Raw genomic sequence first — 20,093 nt, forward strand, 5'->3', positions numbered from 1 at the left:
GAGGAAGGAACTCGGTGCTGCCGCTGGGTGCCCCGGCCCCGCAGCCGAGGCTGCCAGCCGTGCTCCTCGGGCTGAGGCCGCTGCAGCTGGCGGTGCCAGGCCTGCTGCTGCCAAGTAACTTGGTGAAGTGAGAGAATGCACACTTGGGATCTGTACCCATTGGTGTAAGAGTAGGAGTCGAACCTCCTGTCTGGGAGGAAACCACCACAGGTTTCCAGCCACGGGCCTGTGCAGCTCAGGCCCAGCACACAAGGCCTGTAGAAACGCCGGGCTCCCCTCTCTGCTGGTTTCAGCACACGGGACATGGGCTTGGAGAGGCAGGTGCTGCTCAGGACGGCAGGCAGAGATGCAAGCAGGAGCTCTTGGCTGTCAGCCCTTGTCCTCACCAACCTCACACCCTGCCCAAAGCTGCGTCAGCTGTCGGGCTGCGTGGGCACGGGGTTGCGCTGCGGGAGGAAGAAAGCGCAAAGCCTACCCCCTCCCTTGATCTCTTCCCTCGCAGGAAGCCCTTAAGACCCTGATGCTCTCCAGGTCAGAGCTGTGTGGGAATACCCAAGCTGTACTGGGTTGGCTTTGTGGTTTTTGGTTTGTTGAACCTAAGTGGAACGAACTGAAAGTGATGCTTCAAGAAGAAAACAAGAACGCAGCACCAGAGAAGCACCATAAGCAGGTAGATTAATAAAAAAAAAAAGGCTCCTAACTTCTTATCTTTGATGGTATTCAGTACTATTTTAAATATTCTCAAAAGAATCACAAACACACAGAAGGTCATCTGTAAAATCCCTGATGAAGCAATTTAATGCTAAATTAAAGCAGAAACTAGGTAAGCCCAACTCCTGGGATCTCGGGTATTTTTAAAGACTAGAATAGAGTCAGCCCTACCCAAGAACACCGTGTGTTTTCAGCTTTTTAAATATTTATTTCCAAAATTAAATAGAGGAGGTTTAGCTGGTTCTTACAGCTTTAGCAGGAAACAATTTAATTTCCAAGCCAATTGTATATTGACAGTTGGCAACAATGGTTTTGCTTTATAAAAGGAGAATGGGAAAATAGTTGTGCATTTCTGAAACGCTTCCAGAAAATTTCCTTTGAGAACACGTTCAGTGAAAAGTATACAAACAGGCATTAAACATGAATGTAATTTAATAAACATCCACTCAGCTATATGGTGTGATAAATAGGTAATAAGAATGTAATACAGGCATTTAGCTTTCAGCTTCCAAAGGAGCTGGAAGCTAAAACAATAATACTTTCATTAGACTCTCCTGCCTGGCATCAAGAGCCAATTTCCACCTATTAATATGGATTTCTATTACCCGCCTTGTGAATACTGTTAACCCATTTATCAAGCAAGGAGCCATACTTTTGTCACTTATTACAAGCAGAAGGGGAGCAGAAGGATTGCTAAACCATGTCACATTAAAGCATCAGATTAAATCATTTGACCTAGAAGATAAAAAACATTCCACTCACATTTAAAATGAATTAAAAAAAAACCACACACCAACAAACAAACCAAACAACCCCAAACCTGCTCATATTACAGCTACTCAGGCCTTTTGCAGGATCAAATGTTTCCTTGCTGCATCAGAAGAAAAAAAAAAATCACTGTCTGCAGACTAATTGTAAACTCGGTGCATGTGTAATTAAACATGCCTCATTGGTTCTCTTGATATGTCAATAGTGGGTAGGAGGAGGTTGATTTAAGTTAAACGACTCAAGTCTTACTGAACATTTGCCCCTTTCTGTGTCCTCTAAGCAAAGCATCATTTAACAAAACAACCTCAGCCAAATATGAGGAGCTCGGAATTAAGTGTTTATTATTCAGATTACAGCGGTGCCCCAGACACGTCGGGACTGATCCCTTCCCTGGCAGAATCGCTCCCGAGTTCTGCCATGAGCAAACGTGCCCTGAGAGAACGGAGCCGCTCTCCCTGCCGAGCAGAGGCCAGGGAGATGAATGGAGGGACTGCGGTGCTATCGCAGAGATGACAGGCACGCAGCGATTAATCACGTGGCTGCTGCTAAACACACTAAATTCCTGCTTTCCCACAGTGCAGGAGTCTCCTTTTCCTCCTGCCCGGCTCCCAGCTGCAGCCAGCCCTGCTCAGCGGGTCCAGCCATGCACGTAGCCTTACCTCCTCTGGCACCCCGCTGCTCCACTGCTCACCCTGCTGCCTGGGCAGGGAGATGGCAGTGTTCTTCTTGCCTTTCACACTGGATCAGGTTATACAGATCTGTCCCGCTCCAGGGACAGCCCTTTAGCTAACAGGTCTGCCCCCATGCCCACGATAAAAGCTCCGCAGCAGCCACCTCACCCACTTTCCCTGGAGTGATGACCCAAGAGAAGTATGTGTATTCCTCCCACTCTGCACAGCTCAGATGCCAAAAATACTTAAGACCTCAATCCACCAGGGAGAGTCGGGATCAAGCAAAGCAACAGAATGTAAGCAAACTTTCTGAAGTTACAATACTTCTAATTTTTCTGGTCTCTGTTCAGAGGAGGCATTTAAGATATGCGGATTCTTCAAGTGGGATGTCTCAGCTTTCCCTGCTTTATTTCTACCTGCTGTAGGTCAGCAAACCTAGTTCACATGACTTCATCAGACTGCTGCTGGTTTACCCCACTCACCTGGCTCTGCTTGTCTTGATTGAGTTCTGTAAAACTATTGAAATCTGCCAGCATATTCCAACTGCCAACAATTCCATACAAACTCCACCCCTACCACCACCAGCGTCCTGTCCCGTGCAGTTTGTGCCAAGGGACTTCCAAAAGTCCTTCTGAAGAAAGAACATTTCTCCTTTCCTTCTTGGAAATCTTGCAGTGAGCAGAAAGCTGGAGAGTTACTCAGAAGTCATCAAGCCATCAGGCTGCTCATTATAGTCCTGAATGCAATTATTACCAAAAGTAATTCTCTGGGGGGTCCTACGGGCTGGCCAATCTTACAGCCTTTTCAAAGGACTGGAAGAAGTACTGTGGTTTTGTGAAAGCGATTCTGAATGCCTTTCATACTCTTGGCTAGTCATTTTATCCAGTATTTCACCTTTTTGCACGCTGCAAATTCATCCATACCCATCTCTTTCTCAGTGATCCTTTAATCCCTTTCTGTTCGTGTTGCAGCTCAGCACAAGGATGGGTGTATTTCTATAAGCCGAGTACTCAGGAGGCTCTCTCAATATGTATGCATGACGCAAGGAAGAAACATATTTCTGCTGAAGAAGAATCAGAAGTTGAGGTCAGACGTTTTATAGTTTGGCCAGATTCTGATAAGACATATTAGGAATTCATAGGGCTTTTATCATTTTCAACAGCAAGAGGATTAGACTCTATGCTGACAAGAGCAAGAACATCAATTGTTAAGAGAAATATGTGCCACACCGAAACACAGTAAAGCACCTGAAAGACATAACATACTGCCTGATAAAAACACTACAAGCACTTTCAAATTCAGCCCAGTGATGGCTGGCCAAGGCAGTGCTTCATTGGTTTGCCAGAGCCAAAAGTACAAGGATTTTGGTGCTAATACTCAGGAACACAACAGAACTGCAAAGGGATGCTGTGCTTTAAACCACAGCCTCGTGCAACAGCATGTATTTGAACTATGGATAGTAAACTAAAGCTTTGGCTACAGGACAGAAGGAAACATTATGAATCTTTATTTGGATTTAAAAACTGTATCCAGTTAGCTGGCACTACTGATGAAAGGACTCAAGTCTTAAATCCAAACACACATTTCTTTTTCAAATTCACAGAAAGGTAGAGATATCAACTAATAAAAATGATCTTCTGCCTATCTGAAGAAAGATGCACAAACCAAAAAGCATCTCAAACTCACCCTTCTTCCCCCTAAAATATTCAGAGCACCATAAATGTTTACAAACTAAGCGACTTTTTGTACAGAACTTCTAAAACCCTTGACTTTTGATAAGGTTGTGCATCATTTGATTTTAATTACAGATTTTTTTTTTTTATCCCTTAAATTTGACTAAAAATGATGTGATTTACAAAGCAAACAAGCCAGTTAAAGAAAGCTAATTAAATTCACTAGAGACAGTCTTGCTTTTCCCCTCAGTGAGTGTTTATTTCAGCTCCCAGTGCTCTGATAGCTCCTGACAGCTTGCTGGGACACAAGAAAGAAGTAGGTCAGGGTAAGCCGGAATCAGCAACAGAGGATCCCATTAGACAGGCTTGTAGGGTAATACGGAGATCGAGGAAGTGTGTGATGTAGTGACAGTGTTAGAGACACATAACAAACAGCCTGAGGACAGCCTCCAGCAGAACCGGTACGTTTATCTTCTCTCTGCTGTAATGACCCCTCGTACAGCTTATCCAGTTTGTGATTTCTCATACAAGAGGTGCTGTAGAAACCTAATGACAAAAACGCACTCACAGTTCGCTAGATTATGCAAAGCCAGAGGCAACGCGAGCACCGGCTCCCTTCCCACACAGCCCCTACCCGCAGGTTACGCCGCCTGCCAGCCTCCAGAGCAGGCAGCACCGACACCAGCAGAATACGGCCAGCCTCGCGCTAGCTGGGAAGGCAGCGAGCAATCCTCCTGTGCACAGAGATCAAAGGACAACGAGACTGGCTTCTCCTACCCAGCTTCTAAAATATTATCCTGGTGATTACGGTTGAGGTGCCTACAGTGGAGCTGGAAATACCAAAAAGATGGTAGTGAGAAAAGCTGCCTCAGCAGCGAGGCAGCACAGCCCAACTGCGGCGGGGCGCGAAGGATGCTGCTGCTCTCTGCGGTGGGGCCACGGTCAGCTGCTGCTGGCAGCTCCCCACAGCAGCCCCAGCTGCTCCGGTGCCATCCAAACCATCGAGGCACGGTGCACGTACAGCTGCAGATGTGTGTCCTCGTGCCACAGCCCTGCCAAGCAGACAGGAGCGGCTGCAAAGCCTGTGGTTTGTACCGGGGATCCCAGCTGGGGCTGCTGCGCAAGGAAGGGACAGCAGCAGAAGCAGGGAGCAGAGCAAAAATGAAAAAGACAGAAGCGATCAGTGTAAAATATAAAGCACTTCATGTTTCTTCCACTATATTAGTTTGTTTTTTTTTAATGAAAAGTGTATTTTACTGGATATGTGAATATACCTGGACAGTTGCTAGTGCAACAATTCCCTCCTGAAGAAAGGAATGAGTTTTTTATTTTAAAGTGCCTTGGCAATAACAGCAGAAAGCACAGCGCCATAAACTCTGCAGTGTGATGTTCAGTCAGAGGCAGGCTCGAGCTCTGCTCTCCCACTTTTCTTGTTCTCGTGCCTACTGCTCACACCACGGAAAGTTCAAAGTCTCTCGGGCGGGATCTGACAGCCTGCACATACCCAAACATTTCAATTACGAGAGCCAAGTTCCCAGGCTTACACAAAAGCCAGAGATACTCTCCCCAACTCCAAACTGTGTAACTTGCATTAAAAAAGAGCGAGTGTGTGCTATCCTAGGAAATAGGTAAGCTTGACAGGAACAATTTAAACCGCCATGGGCATAAACAAACACAAATGGAGAATGTTGTTTTATTCTGTTCAGAGCTTGATGCATTCCCTTTGCTTGGAGAAGTCTCCAGCAACCACTTAAAGTAAAGTGCGTGAGTTACTTCTCCGAAATGCTGGACTCCACGCTGACAAGGCAGCCTGCATTATTTTCAGAGTCGCATTTTGGTCCCATTCGTTTTCATGTTTATTCGATCAGAGTGCGTCATGTTCAGCGTTTCTCCCACTCTTTGTTTCCAGTCACAACCTTTCTGCAGCACAATTCAGCTCCTGCGCTAGCAGCGCTTCCTGCTCTTCAGGGGGTCACTCTCTCCGGTCATTTGTACCCACCCATTTTCTGACACAACACATCCCTTTCCTGCAATTTTGACCTAAGCAGACAGTTCCACCGTGTCCACTGAGCTCTTGTCTGAGTGACGTCTGTTTGCTCCAACCCTAAGCATGTGTGTAAGATCCCCACTCGGTCAAACGTCTGGAGAAAAGTCCTAAAGGAAAATATGCACATCCTAAAGAAAATACACATTAAGATAAAAGCACTAAAATCAAGGAAGAAGACAACGAGAATGATCAGAGCCCAACTGCCTGCAAGGAAGGAAGGAAGCTTTTAACAGCACTAAAATATAAAATTGATTTGTACACATATTTGATAAAAATCAATACAATTAGCAAGTAACTGAATACTAGAAAGGGAAATTGATTGCTCGAGGGCCCAGAGGACTCAGGGCAATCAGTCCATTCTTCTAGCTCCTCCACTCTTAATAAAAATTTACTTTTTCATAATCCTGCCTGAACTCTTTGCCCATTAATAATGCCACTAAATAGCTCTTCTTTTAGCACTATTATTGCAGACCTGCTCGAATTACGTTTGGAGACAGTTTCCATGCCACAGAGAGTGGCATGGTCTGGCCATTTTGCTATCTGCAGCACAAACCTCCAAGCAATCGCATAAAAGAATACCAGCTAATGAACGGGAGCACGGGAACACTTGAGAAGAGCTTATAAAATTAAGTACCAAAGTTTAAATAAACGGATTACCATAGAATTGATTTGCTGCATCAATTTGGTCAGCTTTTGCTGATACATCATTCCTCCCTCGGAGGAGGAGAGGCGCCGTTTTGAAACAACTAATTAAACATTTTGAACCGTGGCCTCGCAAGGAGAGCGGGGCGGCACCGCTCTGCTCACCCGCTTCCCTTCCCTCACCGCTGCCTAAAAATCGTTACTCCACGTGGAATGGGGACGGGATTTATGGCCAAAGCTAGACAAAACAAAGCAGCTTCTGCAGCCGCCACCTCAAAGCAGGCTCTAGTTTTGGACGAGGACAATCTCCCTCTTCTTTCATGAGGAGCCAGAGGGACGAGGGGCGGCCGCCCTGCCGCGTGCTTCCCCAGGCCTGGCCGTCCAGCGCAGCCAGCCTGCTGGCAGGGCCGCAGGCTGCCCTGTTTCTCTTTCAAAAGGTCAGATGCGTGCTCAGATAAGAACTTTCTCAGATGTTGAGCTTTGTCCACTGACTCATCTTGATAGGAAGCTCTTGAAACCAAGACCTACGTGTGGGCCTTCACCCAGTGCTCTGCCCGGCTGCAGTCTGGGCTGGTGCAGCGCTGCTGCGGACCCAGGCCCTGGCCCAACACTGAGGTCTGTGAGGGGCCCTACTCAAGTCAAAAGCAAAAAAAAATCATTTTTCCATATTAATCACTTCACACACACTTAAAATTCAGTACTATTATTCAATCACATTCTACTCCATCTCCAAAGGAACATCTCCAGAAGCCATACAGAAATCTCACCACATACTTAGGCCTCCAACAGCCCGGCTGGACCAGTGGTTAAACTGAGCCATTAGATCAGCCTAAGGACGATCTACGGATGCTTGGTGACCCAACCATCACTCCGTGGTGACACCTGGGCGGATGACACACAGCATTTCCAGGGGAGGAGAGCAGCACATCACTCGCCAGGCACCAGCTGAGCGCCACAGGTGCAGCTGCAGCAGCTGCTGAGTCGCCTCACCACATTCTTATGATTGTCTTACTCCAAGGTCTGTCCTACTGCTTCTTCTCAGAAAGAAGAGACACGAGTCTGGAGATACAGATAGAAACCAGAAATTACAGTTTCCACACTCTCCTTCTTTGTAACCATGAGCAAGCGACTTTAATCTCCCTGCCTCAGTTTCCCTGCCTACTAAAGTAAAAGACAGACAGTAAAACTTATTTCACCCACCGCATATGTCTTTTGTGGAGATGAAATGCTTGTTCTGTGTGAAGTACTCGGGAGATGAAAGGCATCGGGCACACATTAATCTTAGTCACCACACCTACCAAGAGGATCTCCAGTACACAGATTGGGATTTGTGTTTAAAGAGTCTTTCTTTGTGCAATTCAGGAAGTGTACGTTCCTGGAGAAGTATAGCTAAATTAAAGCTAATCAAGAATTCCCATGTTAATCAGCCTTCTAGTCTTTGGGAGATCAGAAGAAGGGTGCTGCTCCCATTTCAAAAGACAGCACAGGGCCACAGAACGAGTTACATCAAGCTGGCTGAAGCCCATTTGCAGCACGGCCATGGAGGAAGCTATAGGAGCTCATCCCCAGGCATTCATCTCCAAGCACGCACCCTGGTAAATCAGCTCCTATTTGGTAATGAAATGCAGAGTGACTCATTTTTCCTACGTGTGAGAAGGGAACCAAAGAATCTTTTACTTTCCTGTCTGCCTTTATAAACACTGAATTGCATCTCTTTCCTTTGGAGAAGCTATAAAAGAGAACATGACTCTCTCCAGGTTGGCAGAACCCAGAGCCAGGTTAAGACCCGAAATTTCTGTCAAAGAAGGATGTTTGGGAAGTTGGCTTGCCAGCAGCGGGCTCCACCTTCAGCACCCGGACGCGGCGAGGCACGATGATCCTGCACTCATGCTGCGGTCGCGCAGACGTCCCCGCGAGCTGGCCTCGGGACAGCTCACCACACTGCTCCGGGCACTGTGGCTGCTCCGTGTGGGCTGAGCGCCAGGCTGTTTACTCAACGTCTGAAGCAAGTTCTGCAGCTCAGATTTAGCCCAGCACCCGTGGCTGTCCTACAGCAGCAACCAGGTGGGCTAGGAGAAAGCACCAACCATTGAATTTGCACTGCAAGGGCAGCCGCGCAGGCACACCTCAATGTGTGGCCCAGTGCTGGCCCCGGCTCACCAAAAGGCAGGCAGTGCTTCGGCCAGGCCAGCTGGGCTGCCCGAGCACTCAGCAGGCTCAAAGAAAAGTCCTTCGGACCAAGTCAGCTGAGGTGACACAGAGCCACGATCACTGGCTTCCCCCCACACCTCTGCTGCTGCTGAGGCCGATCTCTCTAGCAGAGCGATGTGAACAAAGGTACAAAAGCAGAAGTGCAAGAAAAAAAAGAGTCACCAACTTGAAAGAACAAGAATACAAGAGATAAAGAAAACCGGCACCCGTAAAGTCAGTGCTGAGGAAGCACTGAGTGAGCTGGCAGACAAAACATTTTCTGCTTAAGTGGAAGCCACAGGAGATGCCGATCTGGCAGACATGCCCATGAGGAACCGTCTCCCTCCACCTCCATCCTTTCCCCCCACATCGCCCTGCCCCTGATACCTGCCCGACTTCCCCAGCCCGTGGCTTCATCCTCCCTTTGGTCCCAGCCCGACCCAGGCCACCGTGCCCCTACCATGGCCTCCTCGTATCCTGGAGCTCTCCACTAGGCCGGGAGGTCCCTGCCTCTCCATCGGCGGCTCTGGCAGCCCCAGCCCGTGCAGCCGGGCCAGCCTGCGCCGCAGAGCTGGTCCACCTCCGCGCTGGGAGCCGGCGGTATGCATAAACAAGCAGCTATGCTGCAGACACGGAGCTAGGCTCCGAAAGGAAATGACCACTGGATGTTATTGCACAACCTTTCTTAATAATGAACGTGCATTTCTTGAAAATGCATGCCACCTAATCCCCTTGGCATTGCAAACACGCCCAACAGGAGGGTAATTGGAGTTAATCAAGCCATGCGCTCCATGCGAAGTGTAACAGTTTGCCTCACTGCATTTCGGGGAGCAGAGGGCAAAGCACACGATGCTGCTGCTACTTCAGCCCTGGCACGAAGACCCCAACCTGCCACCACTCTGGGCACAACTGCCAGAGAATGGATGGCTTCTGTGGTTGCAAAGTGGGTGACCATTTTAAATCATGAAGTAGCCGACATGCACTTACCAATACAGATCCTCCAAAAGAAGGACTGGCAGGCGGCCACAATCGGTCATTTACTGGTTGCTCACCATTGCTGCTACTCTTAGGATAAAATTAAAGCCATCAGCTTGCATAAGTCTTTCAATAATTAGCTCATGCCTTATCTTCACAAGTAACAACATCCAAAATCCGTTCCATGCATGCGGCTAGCTTAGAGTTTCTTACACAGCAGCACTTGACACTGCTGCTGTAGCTCACAACATTTCTTTGCACGCTGTCTTACAAAAGACTCCAGATTGTATGCGGCCAGGCATGCGAGCATCAGCAACCATTCAGAGCGGCTAACTTGGAGTTCAGACTCTCTCTGCAAACAGTCACTCAAATGCTCTTTTATCTGGCTGGATTTTTGGGGGTAGGGTGAAGGGCGAGAAGAGCTGTCAAGAGGAAAAATAGCATTTGCAGAAGATGTGTAGAGCCAAAAGGATTTTAAAGGACGACCACAACTGCCCAAGTCAAACTTTTCCAGATGTACTGGAATAACTGGGAAGCACAGGGGAAGCAATGAACAGTTCAGCCTGCTACATCCAAGATTTTCAAGATCTATAACCAACAGAAGACACACACTTCTCTCAAAACACAGAGCACACCCCACAGCACCCAGTTACTGGTGGAGTGCACGGGGAACATCCTCACACCCACTGACTGGTCCAATGCCATGGCCGGCCCCAAGCATTTCTGGAAGTAGCATTTCTGCAGCAGCACCGTGTAGAAACGCTTCATGTTTATTAACTTGTTTGGTTTCAATTGTTGGATCGGTTCCCCATTCCCAAGGCACTCAGATTTATTCTTTTAGCTTAACACTACAAGGTAATCAAATCACTGCATTAAGCTGACAGACTCTGGGAGCCCTGAAGGAGAGGGGAGAAAGGCATCAGGAGAAGCATCTACATTTTTTCTTACATCCTTCACACTTGCCCTGAACTTCAGATTTTACCCATCTACATCTCTGGAATTCAAGAATATTGAACTTTAACTGACACGAGAAGTTATTTGAAGATGCACAACTTTCACTTGAAATTAAGGCTGATCTACCTTCTGGGATCAGGGACCAAGATTCACTTCTCATAAAGACTGAAGAGCCCGAACGCGCTCTCTTTCTGCTTCAAGTCAAACACAAGTGTTGCTGCAACCACAAAAACATCCTTCTGACGCTATGTAGAGTTCAAACTAACCAATCCATAAATAAGATGAGGAGATGGAGATGGAGGATTCAAACATGCCTTTGTGCCCTTCCATTTAATGTGTAGAATAGGTAAGTACAGGAAGACAATGGAGATGACTCAAAGAGTCAAGATTAATATGAAAATTGAGAAAAGGGGCACTCTTTTGGTTGGATTTCAACTCTTGACTCTTCAGTATGATTTATTTCCATCTTTACACACTGAAATACTAGAAAATATTTAGCACACAACCCTTGATGTGGAAGACAAAAGAAAATTTTGGACTTAGACAAACTCCAATGTCCTTGTCTAATGTTACCCAATGCAAAATTAGAAAGAAATTAGTGCTTGCATAGTGCTGTGTGTTTAAAAATAATTTGAATGAGCCACTGCTTAAAGTATGGGAAGGGTCCTCTGTTATTATAAACCAAACATATTTCATTTTAGACTACGCTCAAACTGACAGGATAAAGCTTAAAAAAATCTATTTGGGGAATTTCTTTATCAGAGAAACAACAGGAAAACAAGCTTCATGGAGCCTGTGATCAAATAAGCTTACAGGACTTAAAACAGCAACAATGTCAGGCATTTCAGTGTAGTAGCATCAAAACTAGATATTTACTACTTGGTAGTGAGTAACCCTTTGAAAAGGGAGGAACAAAAATTCCTTTTTAATGAGTCACCATTTGGCAGTCAGAGATCAAAACCTTTTGCCTGTATTTCTGACTGCAGCATTGTATATACTTGGGGTTTTCTCAGTCTGTGTGACTTTATTTAAATCAACAGAGTTAATTAAGAAAATAAGTAAGTTAAAAGAACAGGAAAAGTGAAGTCCTTCAAAGTGTATGACAATCAGCACGATCTACTGGGTTACTGAAATACCAGATGAATTCAGAAATTATTTCCACATATAAACTTGGAATTGTGAAGATCCTAGTAAAATTTAAAGCAACTTGTCAAAGCAAAATGAAATTATACTCAGTATCCATTCTGATAACCACATCAAACACATTGTGTAATTGTACTTAAACTAATGCAACTATATGGGGAAAAAGCTTCTAGAGCCAGAGTGGAACTGTGTATGACCGAAGTCTTCATAAAATATGCATTTGTTTAACTTTGCCCAAAACTTAACCTATGAAGGGCTGGGACTGAAAATGAAACATTAAAATAACTACTTGGATGTTGACTCTGACTCGTCAGCACTATTTTTATTTCCAGCTTTATGCATTGAAATATTAGAAAATGTTTAGCACACGACCCTTGATGTGGAAGACAAGCAGAAATTTGGATTTAGACAAACTCCAATGTCCTTGTCTAATGTTACCCAATACAAAATGTCATTTTTGTCTTTTTTTCCCTCTTTCTTCTTAGGTCAAATTCTGAAGTTTCAGCAAAAAGGAAGATACTACGCCACAAAGCCAGAAAACAAAACAAAACAAACACTTGTTTTGGCATTATAGCCAAAATCAAGAATAAAACTATCATTCATACTGGAGGGTGGGGTGGGGGTGTCAGAGTAAGATATACTTTATTTTCAAGATACTTTCCAACTATGTGAAAAGTCCCTAAAGAAACACCTTAGCTAGTTACAGGCACTTATGCTTTACTAAATATTTCACTCATTTTACTGCTATTTCCCTCACCTTCTCACTAAGCATCCTTAAGGTAAAGCGCCATGATCCCCACTGTACAATGGACAAGTAAGAACCTGAGAACTCTTTACTGAAAAAATTGCCTCCACCTCCGGAAGCCTGTGGGGCTGTAGGCATTCAGACCCCCTGAAAAAAGTCTGACAGTTTTGAAATGAGAGAAGGCATTATTTGGGCTTGGCTTTTACTTTAGAAAATCTCCAAAATTATATTTGAAAATTCACATCCACTAAAAGTTAGAACAGGGACCTACAACTGGCTCCACACTGCTATCCAACAGCCACTCCATGGAGCTGCTGATCAGCAGAAGAGTCTCCATATCTTGCTGTCACTTCACTGAACCATCCAGGCCCTTACATCAGTTGATCTCAATTTCTGTTCAATTTACTTGTTGATTAGAAGTTATTAGAGTAAATAATTACAGTAATTGGTTACAGTTTGGGAATTCAGAGAATTGAAGAAGGAATTTGGAGGAATAACCTGATCTACTACGGTAGAGAGAATCAATCATCCATCGCGTTCCATTAGTCTTTTTGGCAACTTCGTGTCACTGTTGTCACAAGCCTGGATAATGATGCCACATTAATTCTCCTTTTGAGAAAGGGACTACAAGATTTGACTCCGTAACCATGTCCTACCTGACCTTGGGGAATCTTTGGGGAAAGTTTCCCATCAAACGCAGTTACAGCTTTTACTGAAGGAGAATTACCAAGCTGAGCTCATGCTCTATAACTTGAATGCATGACACAAAAATATACAACCCGTCTTCTGTTTCCACTAAATATAAATCACCAGCACACAACCAGCAATTCTGCACACCAAACCCTATGTGAGAACTAACGTTTTTAAAGCCATTTCTACAAGTCTGCTCAGAGGCGATGGACCTGAGGCAGAACGAAGAGGCAGCTGCTGGATCCAGCCCATGTAACAACAACAACAGCTCTTCTAACAAAATTGACCTAAACTGAATATAAGCTGCATTTCCCAATCCAAACCTTCCCGATTCAAATGAAAAAATAATAATTAAAAAACAAAAAACAGCAACCCACTTTATTGTAAATATTACAGAACACAGAACTTGAAAAGCTTAAATTTATTATATGTTTCATAACATATCCAGACTCCTTCCCTTCCTTCCAGACTATACACTCCTCTCGGTGCAATGTGCAATACTGTATTTCTGATGTCAGCATGAGCAGACAGAAGAGGACATATGGCCTTTTGTACTGTTCCCAAGATGCCGCATGTTAAGAAAGAAAAAAAAAAAAAGTCATTATCCAGGCTGGAAGAAACCCAGGCCATCTTAAATGTTTGTTTATTGCAGTTTGGAAGACCTTTTTAGAAAATACAACAAACTACTCTTGGACACCTAATCCTAACCCAAAATGGTGGCTGGGAACCAAGCCACGATTTGGGGGAGACTTTTGTTGACATGATCATTTGAACATTTCTCTGTAACTAGATATCACTTCTATTCCTGTGGCTAAGACTAACAAGTTAACAGCACTATTTACACCAGTACTGTTGTATCATTAGAAACAACAAGATTATGTACTTTAATTCTAATGCCAGCACAATTATTTTAACACCAAGTGTGTCAGATCTGACTCTATACCCCCTAAATTAATTTCAGAGTAGTGGCTAAATAAAATGACATACTTCTTTGTGCTTTTGTTATAACACGCTCATGTGCAGCAAACTGTGAAGAAAACGTAGTAATTAGAGGTTAAATTAATCCCTGACAGACAGGCAGCTTAGGAAAGCTGGGCCCTCTTCAGCAAACAGAGCAGAAAGCTTGCCAGTCTTCCCCAGCGCTGCACAAAGCGCATGTGGGATTGGGAAGCGCACCCCAGGGCAGCAAAGGGGAGCGCTGGAAGTCAGAGCAAGTCTTCGAGCAGCCAACGCCGCCACGCCAATGGTGCGCCGAGTGAGGTGCAGGGCTCGAAGCAATCGCCACTTCAGACGCTCCAACTGCCTGATCAGGATCGGCCACTTGAAATTAAAGGCAGGCTTTCTGCACAGCAGAACAGGCTTCTAACCGCCGGGTAATCCACCTCTGGATGTTAATAAAAGTGAACAATGGCATTATATTTCACAACATAACTAGAAAGTTACCTTGCTGCCTGTGATTTTAATGCAGGCAATGGATTTCACTGCCCACAACACAGCACATGCGCCGTGTTGTTCTCAAGACACTAACTAGGCACATCCTGGGTAGTTGTCCCTCCCAAACCTGCCAGGACTTCTCAGGTGCTTAATTCTAGAGAAAAAAAGTGCATTCCACGGAATTACAAAAGAAAAAAAAAATAAACTAAAGAGGCTCTTTGCCCAGGCTCTTTGCCCATGCAAGTGCGGCCTGTGGTCTGACAGGGACCACCGAGGAGCCCTGGCCCTGGAGAGCTCCAGAGACCCCAGCGGCCCCCACCTGGGCTGGAAAATGGGGCAGGCACCGCGGTCACAGGCACAGGGAAACTCAGCGGGAGAAAAAAAGAATAAAGAAAACAGCCTGTAGTACAACCGAAGTAAAAGCCAAACGTGTGGGGCTGGCGGAGGCTGCAGATCGGTGTGGGAGTGCATGAGCAGCGCTGGTATTTCTGTACTACCCAGATCATCAATTATTAACAAATTAGGACATGCCTGATGGGGTGCTTATGTAACACTTCTTTATCAATAAAACTGCCAAGTCCCTTGCAGGGGAAAGTGAAGTGGATTTCAACAAATCATAACACGACGCCTGCCCTCAGCCAGGGCCCGTTGCTGCTCCTCATTTCCCCCTCACAGCATGGCCACCAATCCCCAAAGAGCAATTTTGGTCAGCCTGGCGCCCCTGTGGCCTCCTGGAGCAGGGGCCCTTGGATCCCCTCAGTGCCTGCTGGTGCTTTATTGTACCGAGGTGGCAGTGCTGGTGGCAGGGAGCCATCCCAAACCCCGCATCCCCCTGCCTCTGCCCGGCCTGGGCCCCAGCAAAGGCCTGTGGGTGCACTGCTGGGCACAGCTCCTGTTCCCTGTCACTCAGTCTGGCAATGCAGGGAGGAAGGCACCCGCAGCTTTCTTCCCCTTCACCCCTTGGGCACAACTGCTCCCCCACAGGAGCAAAGGAGCAGCCAAAATGCAGCCTGCCACAACACCGTCCTTCACCCTGCTCCCTTTCTATTTCACTTCTCCAAATGGGGTCGGGGGCACGGAACAATCCCCGGCCCTATTCAAGGGCCTGATCCTTGAGCCCTCAATGCTAGGATCAAAGGCGTGCCTTGCTGCCCTCAGAGGAGCGAGGAGCACCACGTCACTATCCCACCACAGGGCCTGGCACATCCTGGCACATCCCAGATGCTCACCAAAGCGTCTCCTTTGGGCAGCTTCCGTGACTCCACACGTGCACAGGAAAGGCAAAAGGGAAGTGTTATCCATGAGGAGGTTTCCCAAGAGGAATTCAGACTCTTTGTAGCTTGTTTGCATGTGCTAGCTCTCCCCTCTCTGATGGCATCACTGCCTGGTAGTGCACCTGGTGACTCGGAAAGAGCTGCAGCCCCAGAGCCCTGCTCACCCACCACCCGGAGATATTCCTGCCCTTCAAACAGCACTAACAGTCCGGGCCACAGCAAACTGCAGGGAAAAACAGCCAGCAAAAGAGAAGGGCATAAAGTGAAACCTTTAACTGACAAAGACGTCAGTTTTCTGTGCAAAATGCTAGCAATAACAGTAACGATCAGGGGAAGGAGACCATGATACGAGCACAGACTGTTTTGCAAAGTTTCCCTTGAGCTTCTGGCAGCCCTGAAACAGGTTACAGAAAGTCAGAACTGTATTATTGATCACTGCCTGTTCTGCAGGGTTGTTTTGTTTTGTTTTTTTTTTTAATAAAACAATATTGTGCTTTTGCTATTTTCACTTAGATAAAAAACAATGTTCCAGGATCTTCCAATATCCCATACAACCAGAAACAACACTAATGAGGGCAGTACTAAGTGCCTAAATGGTTTCTTGACACATTTTTAAGCAATTGCCTGTAGGAGTGAACCCCTGTTACGGATGAAGCAAAACAAAACTTACTATGCGTGCACAAGAGCATCGCACACATTTGGCATTTTATAGCAGCGCTCTGAAGTTCCCCTTCAAAATTACTGGCAAGGAAGGAAGTCCTGCACAATTTTAGCACCCACCATCTGAAAAAAATGAGAGCAGTCCCAACTGTTCTCTGAGATGTATAAAAGAACAGTTGAAAAACTTACAGTTGACTGGTGCTACCTAGGTTACCCGTCAATGGCATTGAAACTGGTATATTATTAAGAGAGGTGTATGATGGGAATTGGTTTATTGTGCTGATCCATAGTAACCAACTCCTGTTCGTCCATCATTTATCTCTCTCACCAGCGACATATGGGTTTGTCTATTCACACTCTCAGCATTCTCTCTGCTCCAACAAACAGTCAGCCTTTTCTGCTGGGATAAGGAGATTTTTTAGTTACATCCATTATGTGCGTATCAACATTTATGGCAGGAAGATAATTGCCAGAGAGCTCAGGGGGATAAAAGCTCCCTCTTTATAACACAAACCCCCTTAAAAAATCAATATTGATATAAAACAGTCCAACGCAAAGCCTTGGTGTGTCTTCTTCCTCCAGTTTGAAATACTTTTTTCCCCTTTTTTAAAATAGCAAGTCAAACTGGAACGTCAGGTAGAAAGCCTTTGTACCAACTTACACCACTGCTCTTCCCACAGAGGGAAAAATAGCAGTGTACAGTGTTAATTGTTCCTCAAAGAAGTGAGTGGCAAACGTGTCAGATGTAAAGAGGGCTCCTTGGAGAGACGCCAGCATCGCTTAAACTGATTTAGCTATCTTTATTTGGAGACCATACCGATTACTAATGAATCGTAACTTATAGTCACCTTCTCCTAAATGTGGAAAAACGCTGACAACTCAGAAACAGCCAGCACAAGGGAACAATGAAAACCTGGGGATCCTGCCTTTCCTCCTACTTAAAAAGCTCAGCCAACCTTCGACTATTCCACCCCCCGGTTTGGCTAAGTCCATTTGTCACAGCTTCTGCAAGATTTACTTTGCCTTCCCATGGCTACGCACTCATAAAAGTTATTTTAAGGCGACTTTCATCAGAGTAGCAAGTAAGATAGAACATTTATTGATTAAATGACTGGGAACCAGTGAGTTGCACTGTACTTAACCTATGGGACGGCTCTGGGACTTTACTTACTCTTGTCCTTGTGTTACCTTCTGCCTCCCTAACTTTTGTTCTGCTGAGGAAGGCAGCTCAGGCTGATGCCTGTCCTGCAGCTGCACGGGGCAGGTCGCTGGGCATTTCGGGGCAGGTTGGTGGGCCAGCCTGATGCCTGGCATCCTGAACTCTTTCAGTACATCTTCCCGTACCATCAGAAAGCATCTAGCACAGTAGCTCCCTACTCCCACATAAAACCTCCAAGTGCTACCACATTATGAGTAACAAGATCAGTAAAAAAAAATATAAAAATAAAAAATGGCACACTATAATTTATAAAACACTTCTACCTGGGTAACAGGGAGCCATACAAAAGACCAAAGAATATATATAACTGCCTCTGTAACCACTAATCTCCCCCCGATCCTTTAACAACTGTGTTAGCTTTAAAAAAAATCCAGGAGACTTTGCAGGTTCAACCTACGTAGTTACAAAGGACTACAAGTGAAGCCCTGTCAATATTTGCTTTTCTGATTCTGAAGCGTTAGTTGAAAGGATTAAAAATAGAGATGAAAAACCTCGAGTTAAAAAAAAAAAAAAAAAAAAGACACTCTGAAAATAAAAACCTAAATTAAATTTGAGCTGCTCACTGCTGCCCATTGAGCAGCCCCTCACTCGCTGGAGAGGAGCTGCTAGCTGCATGTACCTGCCTTACAATGCATACTATTTGTTTTTTATCCCTGAGCAACAGACTATTTCCTGGTTCAGTTTAAAAACTCAGTGACGTTCCAATTTCAGCCCACACATGTGTGTCACTGTCAACGTCAGTGGCAGGAAAACATTAGAAGTCACCCCTTGCTAATGCTTTCCTAACATGGAATTTCCTCCTATCTCGCTCCCGCAGCCCACTCCTCCCTTCGGCTGAGAGCATCTTTCCCAAATTGCCTTTTTTTTTTTTTTTTTTCACTCTCTTTCCCCCCTTCCAACCATATGGCAGCGAGAGCGAGCTGCAAATGGGCAGTGCCGGCAGCGCCTGGCTGCTTTTTTGGGTGCTCGCGTGGAACTTCCCCGAGCTGCGCCTGCAGCCGCCGCTGCGCGGCCGCGCTCATGCAGCCCCCCCCCGGCGCTCCGCGACCCCCCCACGACCACCCCGACCCCGGGGCCGCTCCCCCCCGACCCCAGCCCCGACCCCCCCAGCCTCGGGGCCGCCCCCTGTCCCTTCGCACGGCCACCGGCAGCGCTGCAAGGGGGCGGCCGGGTCCCGCCGGCCGAGGGGGGGCCAGAGCGGAGCTGCGGGGAGGGGGGGGGCAGCCAGCAGCTGCTGGGGCCGGCAGGTTCAAGGCCGTTCGCGGCTCCCTGCCTGCCTCCCTCCCGGAGGCACCATATGCTGCTGCTCGCACACCGGCAGCTTGATTTCCCCATCACCGGGGGGGGGAACACACCGGGGGAGGGGGAAACACGCAGGGATTAGGGGGCTGAGCGGGGGAGCACCGGCGTTATATAACGGGGGGGGGGGGACGGACACATACACACAGAGCTCGCTTCGCCGCCCCCCCGAGCCGCAGGGACTCGAGGGGGGGAGCCCGGCGCCGCCCCCTCCCCGCCGTGCCGCCCCCCTCGGGCACAGCGGGGAAGGGAAGGGAAGGGAAGGGAAGGGAAGGGAAGGGAAGGGAAGGGAAGGGAAGGGAAGGGAAGGGAAGGGAAGGGAAGGGAAGGGAAGGGAAGGGAAGGGAAGGGAAGGGAAGGGAAGGGAAGGGAAGGGGGAGGACCGGCCGCCCGCCCGCTTCCGACGGGGCGAGGCGCGGCGCTCACGGGGCTGCGGCGCCCCCGCGGCCGCTCCGCAGCGCCGGGGCTGCGGGGAACAAAAGCGGCCCTTTAATTTAGATGTGGCCCGCGGGAGGGAAAGGGGGGGGGTCCCGAAGGGATGCAAAGCCCCCCTGTTCTTCCCCCAAGCGGCCGCTGGCCCCACTGACAGCGCCCCCGCCGTGCCCGAACAAAGCCGCCGGGCACCCCGGGGGGAGCGCCTGGGGGTCCCCGGCGGAGACGGAGCGGGGGGGGGGGGGGCAGGGACGGCCGGGGCCGTGCGGTGCCTGGGGGAGCCGAGCGCCGCGGTTGTGGCCGGCAATTGCTCCGAAGCCCGGCGTTAATCGCGGGGGGCAGAGCCCCAAACAGTGAGTCAGCACCGGGGCTGGTGGGAACCGCGCACCGGCTGGGGGGAGAGGTGGTCGCGGCAGCTCCCGCACTTCGGGGCCGTCCCCGTCCCTATCCCCATCCCCGTCCCTATCCCCGTCCCCGGGCGCGGAGGCAGCGCTGCCGCCCCGCACTCTTCCCCGGACCCAGCGGCGGCTCCTCCCGGCGCCTTTTGTTCAACACCCTGCCCAGGG

At 47.5% G+C, this 20,093-nt stretch overlaps 1 protein-coding gene across 7 annotated transcripts in view; it reads right to left on the reverse strand.

Moving 5' to 3' along the window:
- The window catches only part of MAMLD1 (mastermind like domain containing 1), a 254,357-nt gene that overhangs the window by 56,205 nt on the left and 178,059 nt on the right, over positions 1 to 20,093 (reverse strand). The window contains exon 1 of one of the 7 annotated variants that reach the window (XM_038184172.2): positions 9,163 to 9,320. The exons of 5 other annotated variants lie outside the window; for them this stretch is intronic. In XM_038184172.2, coding sequence (XP_038040100.1) covers positions 9,163 to 9,165 — 3 coding nt within the window. In that variant the 5' untranslated portion in view covers positions 9,166 to 9,320. Of the gene's footprint in view, positions 1 to 2,138; positions 2,302 to 9,162; positions 9,321 to 20,093 lie in introns of those variants that run through there. One more of the 7 variants, XM_072042901.1, reaches the window with a different exon arrangement.

The sequence above is a fragment of the Anas platyrhynchos genome, chromosome 10 (genome assembly GCF_047663525.1).
Source record: "Anas platyrhynchos isolate ZD024472 breed Pekin duck chromosome 10, IASCAAS_PekinDuck_T2T, whole genome shotgun sequence".
NCBI classification, from domain to species: domain Eukaryota; kingdom Metazoa; phylum Chordata; class Aves; order Anseriformes; family Anatidae; genus Anas; species Anas platyrhynchos.